The 13,025-nt window shown below is 42.0% G+C and overlaps 1 protein-coding gene across 1 annotated transcript in view; it reads left to right on the top strand.

Moving 5' to 3' along the window:
• The window catches only part of cog6 (component of oligomeric golgi complex 6), a 119,701-nt gene that overhangs the window by 61,776 nt on the left and 44,900 nt on the right, over positions 1-13,025 (top strand). Inside the window, 1 exon segment of the mRNA XM_034168443.1 lies at positions 3,296-3,387. Within this exon segment, the coding sequence (XP_034024334.1) occupies positions 3,296-3,387 (92 nt within the window).

Raw genomic sequence — 13,025 nt, 5'->3', positions numbered from 1 at the left:
TCCATAACCTAGCTCTCTCATACCTTACTAGCTCCTGAAATTATACACCTTTCCGATCTTCCTCAGCCTCCCTCCTCTCTATACCTTCTGCCCTGTCATGGGTTTGCTCTGGCCCTGTTTGTCTGTTTTCTGTGTGTTGTTAGTCTGTTTTCCCTCCAGGGGCACACAAGCAGAGCAGAAGTACCTGTTCTCACACCTGTGATTCATCTGCTTCTCACACCTGTGATTGATCTGCTTCTGATGATCAGCCTCTGTACTTAAACCCCGTGCTCCACCTCATTAGTGCCAGAATCTTTTGCAGTTGGTCAGTACTCCAGAATCTGTGCCAGAAGACACCAGGATCTCACAGCAAAACTTTACATCAGAATCTGAAGTCAGCCTGAGACCAGCCTAATACCGGAACCTACAGAGAGATTTCACAGAGATAATCTCAATGTGAATCCTGAGCTTCCCACAGTTTCTCTCCAAGGTAACCCTGGCTGCTTTAATCCCGTAGCAGAGTCTTCTAATCTTTGGTGTTTCCAAATGCCTTCCTGTGCAGTTTCCATGCTGCAACGTCTCCTGGCTTCCACGCCACTATCTGCAAACCACAATGCCACTAACGGAACTCTCAGCTGAACCACTGTTTGTCTGCACTCAGTCTCAGAGTGTGCCGCTCTGCTCCAATCAGCTAAGTCCTGGTTCTCTGAGTTTGTGAGATTTCTGCCTCTCATTCAGCTGCTGTCTGTGACTTCTTCTGTTTATTCCCAAGAACTGTATGAACTCTGTGCAGAACCATGAAGAACTTCCGTCATTCCTGAAGCCGAGTTTCCAGCTTAATTGAACTGCGTCACAGATGCACCACACCTCCTAGCTTTCCACAGCTTGTCGGCCTTATTTGCACTCTCCAGGCCTTCCTGATGAATTGACTCTTTCTGTTATAAGTTATTGTGAATAATGTCCTTTCGTTCACCTGGTCTCCTCCTTGTTCCCTGCATTTGGGTCCAGTTCCTGAATGGTCCGGCCCCGTCTGCACCTCTAATCACAACATGCCACCCAACAGAATACCTTTGGACTGACATCTTTTAGCTGTTCTGCCTCAGCTTTGGAATGCAAGCCAACAAGACCTCTGTACAATAACATCTCTGCCCACCTTCAGATCACAGTTCGAAACTTATTTCTTCAGATTAGTTACCCCATATGGACCATTACCCACTCATTACCACTTGATATCATTCATGTTATGTATTTTAGAAATTTTGAAATGCATTTATCTGGACTGATTATTGTAGTCTTGTTTCTTCATTTTAGTATGTTGTGTTTATGTGATGCAAGGTGACCGTGGCAGTTTAGAAAGGCTCATTTAAAAGTATTCTTCTTCTTATTACCTCCGCCAGGAGGTTATGTTTTCGGTCGAGTTTGTTTGTTTGTCTGTCTGTCTGTTTGTCAGCAGGATAACTCAAAAAGTTTTGAACGGATTTTGATGAAATTTTGTGGGAGTGGTTGGAAATGGCAAGAGGAACAAGTAATTAAATTCTTGACCATTGCAGGATAGGGGGAATTTTGACATTCTAGTTTCTAACTCACAAAAACAATGGCAGAAAGGCTTGAAAAAAAATTGGGGTGTAAACATAGTCAAATGTTCTATCAAACAACAAAATTTGGTGATGATCGGATCTGGATCCGGATCTGGTGATCCAGAATATGCAAAAATATATGGAAAATAGAAATGTGTCAGTGTGAGGTGACAAATGAAGCTAGAGATTGCACAACTAACACCAAATTGTAGCTGAATCTGACTGATTCAGTAAGGTGTCATCAGATTGATGTAGCTTCAAATGTTATGGAGCTAGATCCAGAAGAAAACCGCCATTACCGAAAAGTCATTTTTATACAATAACTTTGAACTCATAAAGACATAAAAGTGATTCCAAGTTCTAGTGGTATGTTTCATCGTCAAGGATGTCAAATATAAAGGAACGAAAGTGTATGTATCATAGTTTTGGTTGTAACACTGAATGTTGAATAGATCACTGTGCCAAGGAGGGAATCTCTTTAGGGTCAGTGACCCTATGGCCTTGTTAGTAAACGATGTCAAATACAACACACTGCAAAGAGGAAATCCCTCATGACAAACTATACAGGGCTGGGGAGCACACTGAATTTATTAGATGGGCTGTCATTTGGCATTATTATATTTTAGTGGCAATGAATATCACTACCCAGATTACTTCACTTAGCAAAAGCAGAGTGATGAGTCAGCAGTATACTCAGCAGTGGTTAAGTTCTGGTTCAGTGCACATCACTGAACAAAGTACACAAGGTGCAAAACCCACTCCCAGGTGTTGATGAATCACGCCTAGGATCCAGAAAACCCAGAGGCTGACATCAGCACCTTACTGTCGCATATATTCTGCTTCGGTGCACTTCATTATGTAGCACATGCAACACTTAAAAAATAGTTCTAGATCAGAATTTACTGTTATTTATTATAGAAGTGTTTCATAAATGTTAAAAAAATTCATATATTTGCAGTTTAGTTGAATAATAAATTGAATTTTGTCTCATTTGTTTTTGTCTATAAGCACATGCAATATCAATATCAGTGCTCAGTATGGACAGTAGCTTTTGGGAAGGTGCAAGTTGCAATAAACTGTGATGCCAAGCGCTAAGGATACATGCTATCCAGTTACAGCAGATGAAACCTTTTTTTTTTTACTACTGAGCAAACATCATTGTTAGACTTTTTTAGGTTCAACGATTCCACGGCATGTAGATGTTATGGCGTCAGTGACCCCATGGCCTTGGCGGAGGTTTGCACTCTCTGAGTGATTCTAGTTATTATTATTGTTATTATTATTAATTACTATTAGCTTCCACCACCTGAGAACCTTAGTATGAGCAAGTGGATTCAAGAAGTTACATAACTGACTATTTTGTGAAATGTCGAAATCTGCTTGTCTTCTGCTGCACCATATCCTTTGTTTCTATTTTCTTCAAAGTCTAGGAGGCAAATGGCTGATTTTCTCAGAACACCAGCCATGTGTGGAGGATGCAATCACCTCAAATTTGCAGGAGGAGCCAGTACTTCTGAGAATATCAAGCTCTTTCTCACCCCCTTATGTCCTCTCACACAGGAAGATGCACTATAATTACAGTTTAACCTCACTGATTTGCACCATAGTATATGTGAGGGTGAAGGGCGGGCTCCACAATGACTAACACTTCTCTGAAACTGTGGTTGTAGTTTGTAAGATTAGCCACCGGCGTGTCTCCTGGGTGATGTCTTCGACAAAATGTTTTGTTGCTCTTTCAGGTATGTTGGGGACATGCTGGCCTGGCTGCACCAATCCACTGCTTCTGAGAAAGAGCATCTGGAGTCTTTGTTGAAACAGGTCATTCTGCAAGGTATGATGATTCCTGCATGCTAACTACAAAGCACTCCATCAATTCAGAGTCACACCATGTTCAGTCTGACCTGTCATGGAAGAATTTGCTTGTTTTCTGTTGTTTTTTGTGATTACTACATTGAGGTCTTTATTGTTTCTACGAATGAATGAATATGTCTTTCATTTGTAACACCTAAAAATATAAAAGAAAAAAAATACAATGTTACATGAGGATTGAACAAAAGATGAAAAATAGCAAAATTAACAGTTGAAATATTACAAATTGCATGTTTAAAGAGGAGCACTGATTTGATCGTACCCCTTTTTCATGTCATGATAATTCCTATACAATTCAGTAACCAACTAATATGAATGCTAACCTTATATACAACGCATATACTAACACTGTAAGTGTATATCGCGCTTCCAATACAATGTGACTATACATATCTATTCCCAAATCATATATAACCCATACAATTTCAATTTATTTAATTTATACAGCACCAAATCACAACAAAGTTGCCTCAAGGCAGTTCACACAAGTAAGGTCTGACCGTACCAACCCCTAGAACAAGCACAAAGGCTACAGTGGTAAGGAAAAACTCCCTCTGATGATTTGAGGAAGAAACCTCAAGAAAACCAGACATAGAGGGGTGACCAGCAGTTACAAGGTTTTTTACAAAGCTTAAGAAACAGGAAACAGAAAAAAACTAGAGTAGCATCAAAAACAAAGTGCATTACTGAGATGAGCCGCAGGCAGAGGTTCATCCAGCACCCTGGGGTGCAGGGCCATCATCCATCCATCGATCACATCATCACTGGGCTACAGCACAAGCTGCTCTCCTGGTAGAATATATTCCAAAAGCAGATTGCAGTGTGCTGCGCCAGCTTCAGCCATGGCATCTTGTGGTCAGTCCAGTGTGCTGTCATGCGCAGCTGTCAGCCTTGCCCGATGCAAGGATGAGAATTCTCTGTGGATCCGCTGATTTCCGAGTTTTCCTGGATTTCTGTGCCATTTTTGAGAACAGCGTAAATCGCACTTCTAGATGTAGCGACCAACTGTGTTAACTGATAATGGTTTTCTGAAGTGTTCCTGAGCCTGCTCTGTAAGATCCTTTACACAAGATCCTTTACACAATGATGTCGGTTTTTAATGCAGTGCCGCCTGAGGGATCGAAGGTCACGGCCATTCAGTGTTGGTTTTTGGCCTTGCTGCTTACGTGTAGAAAGTTCATTTATACTGAGTACATGTGCTATAGTACTGGGCAGGTATCACTGAAAGAAGGTCTACATAGACTTTTATTACAGTAAGGTTTCCGCGTACCCCAACATATAAAAAATATAAAATGGAAATTCATGAACTTAGGTCTCTCTATTGGGCTGTAGAATGCCCATGGGCCTCCACCAGGGGTGCTGCCCCTGGACCCTGCAGAGGCCTATGGCGGCACCTGGTTCCCCGCCGATTTTCAGACTTTTTTTTCTTTGCCCATTCTCATCCATGGCGATGTCATCAGTACCTCGGACAGAGAGAAAAAGAGCAGAATCAGTCAGCCGGAAAAACTGCTCAGAAGATATGTGTTCGCCAGCAATAAACTGACAGGGAAGCAGACAGAAAACTAAGATGATCACCAGCAGCTAGCCGAGCTTTACTAACAAATCCAGAATTTAGATGAAGTGAGGCCGAGACCTGTTCTGTTGCTAATAAGATGAGCTAAAGGGATAGGAAGCGTAGTTCCATACCATGCCAGTATGCTAACCATACAAGAGGGGGAATAGATGCATCTTGACTTGAATGTCTCTACAGAATTAGACTGTTTTATCTCCATAGGGAGATCGTTCCACAAAGCAGGTGCACAATAAGAGAAGGCTCATAAGTTTAATCTGTCCACAAGTCTATCTACTGAATGGTTATTTTCCGAAAGTGATGCTAAGATCTCAGGCAGTCTGGCCCCAAGTTCAATTGTAGTTGAGGAGTTCATGTGTCATCATGATGACAAATAAGTTTGTCATTCCAGTGAACAAGGCAGAGAGACTGTAAACTTAATGAGTGATCTGAAACCACTGATGCAAGAGACACAGTGTCAGTATTTGTGATGCGATACCACAAACGAGTACCAAATCCAGGGTATTTCCTCAAAATCTGCTCTGAACAAACCACATTTAAAGTAGACCTGCATTGAAATAAATGTGGTCAGATCTCAGAAAGAAATAGCTGATATGTATTTCTAAGACCCTTATGAATGCAGTAAAGTAAATCTGCAAGCCCAAATTTGTAATTCAGCAGAGAAATCTTCATTTAAGTATGACAAATTTGCAGCTAAAATTTGGCCCTCAGCGAAAACTGTTTGTACATCCGGGTCATTGCACTGACGTCCGGCAGAAGACGGAGCGCTCCCGCCTTCAGTCCGATCCTGCATTGAAATTGATTTTATCTGTTAGTAATGTTACTGTTATACACGTCCTGGTTTCAGCATCCAAAAGTAAGCTGCAATGAATGTGAGATACAGCTCTGGCTGCTCAGATCAGCGGCGACATCGACAGCGGGCGACGTTCTTCCCCGACGCCTCGCTCTCTGCCTCTGCTGCGCTTACTGAGTCTGCGTGCTCGGTAAACGCTGAAGCGGGCCACTCACATCGCCCCTGTGTCTGCTGTGCAGCCGGCACCACATCCCTGTCTACTGAATGGAGGTGCAGCCAACTTGGCAAAAGTCCAGAGACTACGCTCGCTGTTTTGATGCGGAGCGGCCGGTGACACCTGTTGCTGCAAGGACAGACTTTCCGCAGAGCCGCACGTCTTAGTAATAGGAGCCGCAGAGCTCCGTGGCCGCTGAGAGAGGTTTATATCTTTTTAATGACTTGGATTCTTTGCGGGTCCCGCCTCCGTACCCCGTGATGGTAACACCGGAGGCGAAACACAGTAGATTTTCAATGCGACACCACTCAATCAAACGGGCGTAAGAAAAAGTCCCCCAAAATAATTTTTCAAGCACAAATAAAAGAAATGTGTACTCACCAAATGTGCCACAAGACAATATGAAGTTTTAAAAAAAGTAGATCCTTCTGTATAGGCAGGGGTGGCCAAGTTCGGTCCTCGAGAGCCACATTCCTGACACTCTTAGTTGTCTCCCTGCTCCAACACACCTGGATCCAATGAAAGACTCGTTAGCAGACTTTTAATGAGCCTTTCATTGGATTCAGGTGTGTTGGAGCAGGGAGACAACTAAGAGTGTCAGGAATGTGGCTCTCGAGGACCGAACTTGGCCACCCCTGGTATAAGACAAGAAAAAGGTGCAGATGCAAACTGACGTAAATCCACAAATTACAGTTGGTGCACGCAATGCATGCTGGGATAGGGTCTTCTCCCTGACGTCTTGGCAGCGTCCCGGATGTGTTGACAGTTTTGCGGAGGGCTAAATTTTAGCTGTAAATTTGTCATTTTTAAATGAAGATTTCTCTGTTGAATGACAGATCTGGGCTTGCAGATTTACTTTACTACATTCAGAAGGATCTTATGTGTAAATACACTCAACAAAAATATAAACGCAACACTTTTGGTTTTGCTTCCATTTTGTATGAGATGAACTCAAAGATCTAAAACTTTTTCCACATACACAGTATCACCATTTCCCTCAAATATTGTTCACAAACCAGTCTAAATCTGTGATAGTGAGCACTTCTCCTTTGCTGAGATAATCCATCCCACCTCACAGGTGTGCCATATCAAGATGCTGATTAGACACCATGATTAGTGCACAGGTGTGCCTTAGACTGTCCACAATAAATTAATTTTACTATTGTTAGCACAAAAAACCGTTTTTCGAATGTTTAATTTCAGCAACTGGAGCTGAACCTTGAAGCTGTGAGATAAAAGTACAGTTTTAGTAGGTCTGTTTTTTATTGTTTGTGGGATAATGGGGAAAAATCGCCTTCACAGGGACTTGAAGTTGTTGGAAGATGACAGTGGGGCTTTTGAGTTTATATAATGAAGGAACCCAACAGCAACCTTATGCAGTGGTTGTAGACCTACAGGACAGTGTTGGTTCTGATGAGTCCATTAATGCTGCCCGAGATGTTTTCTCAAAGGTTTGAGTAAATAACCCTACCTCATGAGAAGTACTCTTACCTCTTACCCATACATAATATGGTGAGTTAATAATGTTGTCACACACGCACAAACAAAACCAGTCAAAAGTTGGGATACACTTTAGCATTCACTTGAATGGGACCAGACCTGTCTGTTTTCTTACTGTTCACACCGAGGTGCACAGTCAGTGAGTGAGGGGAGGGTACAGCTAGTGTACCTAGATAGAGTGGCGTCAACTCGGAACAGAATGGCACCATTTTGGGCCCAACTGCGCTGAACTGCTGAATGAATCTTTAATGTTTTCAGCATTTTTAAAAATCATTTAATCACGTACAGCAACACATCCAGGTACAGGTGCTATCAAAATAAATATAAAATAGTTAAGCAGAGCAAATTCATGTAAATTTTCCATTTATGATGATTTATTTAATTGGTGGTGTCCAAGTGGTTAATGCGCTTGGTTTCAGTGCAGAAGGTTCCGGGTTCAAATCCCACCCCGCCACATTTCTCCGTGTAATGTGGAGTTGCGTCAGGAAGGGCATCTGGCATAAAACATGTGCCAATTCAACATTCAGATCCACCTTGGATTTGCTGTGGCGACCCCGAGTGCAAACAAGGGAGCAGCCGAAGGGATGATTTATGTAATTAATTTAAAGCCTGACTCCGTGTCATGCAATGAGGTGCGTGACAGCTTAAAGTTCTCCGTCTCTGGATTATGCTTTGTTCTGGACTAATTTGATTCTCAACAAGCTTTTCTTTCCACAGTCATCACCTCCAAATCAAAGGTAAGCTGTGTGTTATCCTCTTTCATCGACTTTGTGCTGTAAATTTGCAGACTTTTCGGATCCATTTTTAATCAGTGCGCGCACTGCTAAAAACTATTATACCGTAATTTCTTTAGTATTGGCTGCTACTTTTTTCACATGCTTTGAACACTGCGGCTTTTACAATAATGTGGCTAATTTATGGATTTTTACAGGATTTTTCGTAAATCCAAATACATCAATTCATGCTGTCAATTGATTTCCTGAAAGCTCCGGTACTCATGCGGTGTAAATTCACACACAGTGTAAATATAAGATCTTCCCTGTTCGTTTTAGCGAAGAAATGTCCCTCTCCGGCGCCGCAGTTGCACCGTCAGATCAGCGGAGTGGAGCCTTCTCCCCCTACCCTTCCACAGCAGTTCTCTGTCTTGGCGCAACAAGTCAAAAAAGTCACAGCGCCTCATTAACATCTCATTTACCACAGACTCCATCCGATCCTGGCTGCACGTGATGAAATCTCAAGAAAAGTTCAAATTATTAGTTCTCCGTGTGAGCGGAGAAGCCGCGTGACTCCGTGCGCACACTGGATGACATGCACGTCAATATTTACGTGCAACAGTTCAGGGGAAAAAGCATTTACAGTACGTATGTAATTAAAAGTTTAAAAATCTTTCTGTCTAACATCTTTCTGTGTAAATATCTCATGTTACAATGTGGAGACAGCGGCTTATAGACAAGTGTGGCTTATTTAGGTACACTTTCTTTTTTCTTTTAAAATTGGTGGGTGCGGCTAATATTCAGGTGTGCTCTATAGTCCGGAAATTATGGTAATATGATGGCAGACAAAGGATGGAAAGCAGCAAAGTGTCAATCACAGCCGGCTGTGATTTGACACTTTGCTGCTTTCACTGCACAGCCTGCAGCCTGTCACAGCCTGACATGCATGATGAGCACGGTGTGAAAAAATAAATGGTCGGACATTTAATGATGGAAATCCAGTCCCACATGTGAGGGGTTTAATGGAAAAACTGTGATCGGACAGGACATTTTATCCGATGTGAGGGAAAAATCCGTTGTACAAAATCTGTTATATATGATGTTTATTACATGGAAAACAATACAAAAACTTTGGGACTTTTTTGTCCAGTGACTGCGAATATCTGGTTTATACGATGACGGTTTAAGTGAATTTTACTGTACATGGGACTGAACAATAAATTTACCTCTCAAAACTTTGACGTTGAAGTTGCTTCCATCCCACACAGCTGACTTTATTTTTCCAAATGTTTCTTCTGTTGGGATCTGAAGGGAATCTGTACATCTTGAAGCCATTGCTGTGTCTATTTTTTGCCTCCAAATGCACAACAACCCAGTGTCCCAACGAGATGACATTCCTGTCAAGAAGCCAGCCCTCCGCGCAACTGTGCATGCGTGCATGTGCAGTTCTCTCTATCCAGACTTTCACACCTGCCCCGTCCACACTTCCCCCCATCGGGTTGACGGTGCCTCTCTTTACCGCATTTAACTCCCAGACCAAGCTACTGAGGAATGAAAAACAACAGCAATGCATGTCTTTTCAACTTAAAAACTTAAAATTTTCATGTGTACGCTGTATTTACAGCGCAATATTATCGGGACGCACAACTCGACCACTCAACTCGACAGAACATTCACATGCGGACTTAAGCTCCCCACTGAAGGAAACACAAATACGTTTCTCTTTACATGAAATACAACAGCAATAAGTGTCTTTCAATGTTAAAAGCTTCAAATTTGCATGTGCACGCTGTATTTACAGCACAATATTGTAGGGACGCGATACTGTCGATTTATGGGTCGGGACGCACAATTCGACAAGACCACACATCTCAACAGAAAACCGGCAAATAAATAAAATAGCTGTGTTTAAATGCAGATAGATTAACAGTGAACGCTATTTTGAACCCAAGATGGCACCAGGAGTCATGTGACCATTTTTTTTCGGCTCGTCATGTCACCACTCTCTTTTTACCTAGGCACACTATACGTACAGCTCCCCCCCAAACCCCTAAGAGTAAACATTCACGTTTTTAAGATTATTGTTTTTAACAGACTAAAATTCTGTGAATGATATCATTTTGATGATAACAATGAAAACATTGTTCAGTCATTATTGCTCTGAGTGTCCTAATCTTATGCGAACTAATGGAATGAGCAGCCATTTTTAAAAATCTGTTACTTTAAGAAATAAATAAATACAGCTCAACATGTAGTAGCAGCTTGGATGGAGGTGTTTTTTTTTTTCCTCAGTCTTTCTTAATGGGTGGCATAACTGAAACTGCCAAGCATTCACACTTGGTTTGACTTCAAATCAAATCAATTTTATTTATATAGCGCCAAATCACAACAAACAGTTGCCCCAAGGTGCTTTATATTGTAAGGCAGAAGCCATACAATAATTACAGAAAAACCCCAATGGTCAAAGCGACCCCCTATGAGCAAGCACTTGGCGACAGTGGGAAGGAAAAAACTCCCTTTTAACAGGAAGAAACCTCCAGCAGAACCAGGCTCAGGGAGGGGCAGTCTTCTGCTGGGACTGGTTGGGGCTGAGGGGAGAGAATCAGGAAAAAGACATGCCGTGGAAGAGAGCAGAGATCAATCACTAATGTTTAAATGCAGAGTGGTGCATACAGAGCAAAAAGAGGTGAATAAAAAGAAACACCCAGCAGTCTAAGTCTATAGCAGCATAACTAAGGGATGGTTCAGGGTCACCTGATGCAGCCCTAACTATAAGCTTTAGCAAAAAGGAAAGTTTTAAGCTTAATCTTAAAAGTAGAGAGGGTGTCTGTCTCCCTAATCCGAATTGGAGCTGGATCCACAGGAGAGGAGCCTGAAAGCTGAAGGCTCTGCCTCCCATTCTACTCTTACAAACCCTAGGAACTACAAGTAAGCCTGCAGTCTGAGAGCGGAAGCGCTCTATTGGGGTGATATGGTACTATGAGGTCCCTAAGATAAGATGGGACCTGATTATTCAAAACCTTATAAGCAAGAATAAGAATTTTAAATTCTATTATGGAATTATGGAATTATTCTGGAGATATTGCGCAAATGCAAAAAAGCAGTCCTACATATTTGCTTAATATGCGCATTGAAGGACATATCCTGATCAGAAATGACTCCAAGATTTCTCACAGTATTACTGGAGGTCAGTGTAATGACCTTTACTGTGCAGTGTGGTCCATGCAAGTGCAATAGCTAGATTTTGCAAGTTCTCCCACTTAGAAATCATGGAGGGGTCTGAAATTTTCATCTTAGGTGCATGTCCACTGTGAGAGACATAATCTAAAAAACAAAACATACGGAATCACAATGTATGATTTTTTTTTTTTATAATTTATTTGTATGTTACTGCTGCAAATAAGTATTTGAACACCTGTGAAAATCAATGTTAATATTGGTACAGTAGCCTTTGTTTGCAATTACAGAGGTCAAACGTTTTCCTGTAGTTTTTCACCAGGTTTTCACACACTGCAGCAGGGATTTGGTCCACTGCTCCATACAGATCTTCTCCAAATCTGTCAGGTTTGGAGTTTCAGCTCCCTCCGAAGATTTTCTATTGAGTTCAGGTCTGGAGACTGGCCAGGCCGCTGCAGGACCTTGAATGCTTCTTACGGAGCCCTTCCTTAGTTGCCCTGGCTGTGTGTTTGGGGTCATTGTCATGCTGGAAGACCCAGCCATGACCCATCTTCAGTGCTCTTACTGAGGGAAGGAGGTGTTTGCCAAAATCTCGCAATACATGACCCCATCCATCCTCCCTTCAATACGGTGCAGTCATCCTGTCCCAGCTCTTGGTCTTGCTATGGTGGACAGGGTTAGAGTGTGATTGATTGAGTGTGTGAACAGGTGTCTTTTATACAGGTAACAAGTTCAAACAGGTGCAATTAATACAGGTAAGAGTGCAGAATAAGAGGGCTTCTTAAAGAAAAATTAACAGGTCTGTGAGAGCCAGAATTCTTGCTGGTTGTTAGGTGTTCAAATACTTATTTGCAGCAGTAACATACAAATAAATTATTAAAAAATCATACATTGTGATTTCCGGATTTTTTTTTAGATTATGTCTCTCACAGTGGACATGTACCTAAGATGAAAATTTTAGACCCCTCCATGATTTCTAAGTGGGAGAACTTGCAAAATCGCAGGGTGTTCAAATACTTATTTTCCTCACTGTATATATATGTGTGTGTGTGTGTGTGTGTGCGCACTAAATGTCGCCTAAACTGTCATCGTATAAAGCCAATATTCACACTCACCAGACAAAAGCAAAAGTCCCAATGCTTTGTATCGTTTTCCACTAATAAACACCATATCTACTAATTTTGTATAACATATTTTTGCTAACATCGGATAAAACATCCCGTCCAATCTCAATGCATTTCCATTAAAACCCCTCGCACATATGGACAGAGCAGTCTGGACATGACCAGTAACAGAGCTAAAAAATGAAGAGTTCAGCACTAACACTCCACCGATCAAGGAAAGTGGGTACCATATTTCCGTTATTAAAAGTCTGGGTATTTATTTTTTCAAACCGTGCCCCGACCCTGCACCTAAACGAGGCAGACTGCAATTCAAGGAGGCAGTTATTAACATAATGCTGATTGCTGCCTGCACTGTAATATGGTGCTAGGTTTTACACTATCACTGGGTGTGGTGACCAAAGACAAACCGCTTTAGATCAGGGCCCACTGCGTGGCTGCGAACCTCCCCAGAGCCTGAGGCGCACCAGCTAAATGACGGACACCGCAAGGGCTGTGATTTGTCACTTTTA

Source organism: Thalassophryne amazonica, chromosome 4 (assembly GCF_902500255.1).
Source record: "Thalassophryne amazonica chromosome 4, fThaAma1.1, whole genome shotgun sequence".
Lineage (NCBI taxonomy): Eukaryota > Metazoa > Chordata > Actinopteri > Batrachoidiformes > Batrachoididae > Thalassophryne > Thalassophryne amazonica.
Note: the sequence above shows the minus strand (reverse complement) of the source record. Positions and strands in the feature narration are given on the sequence as shown.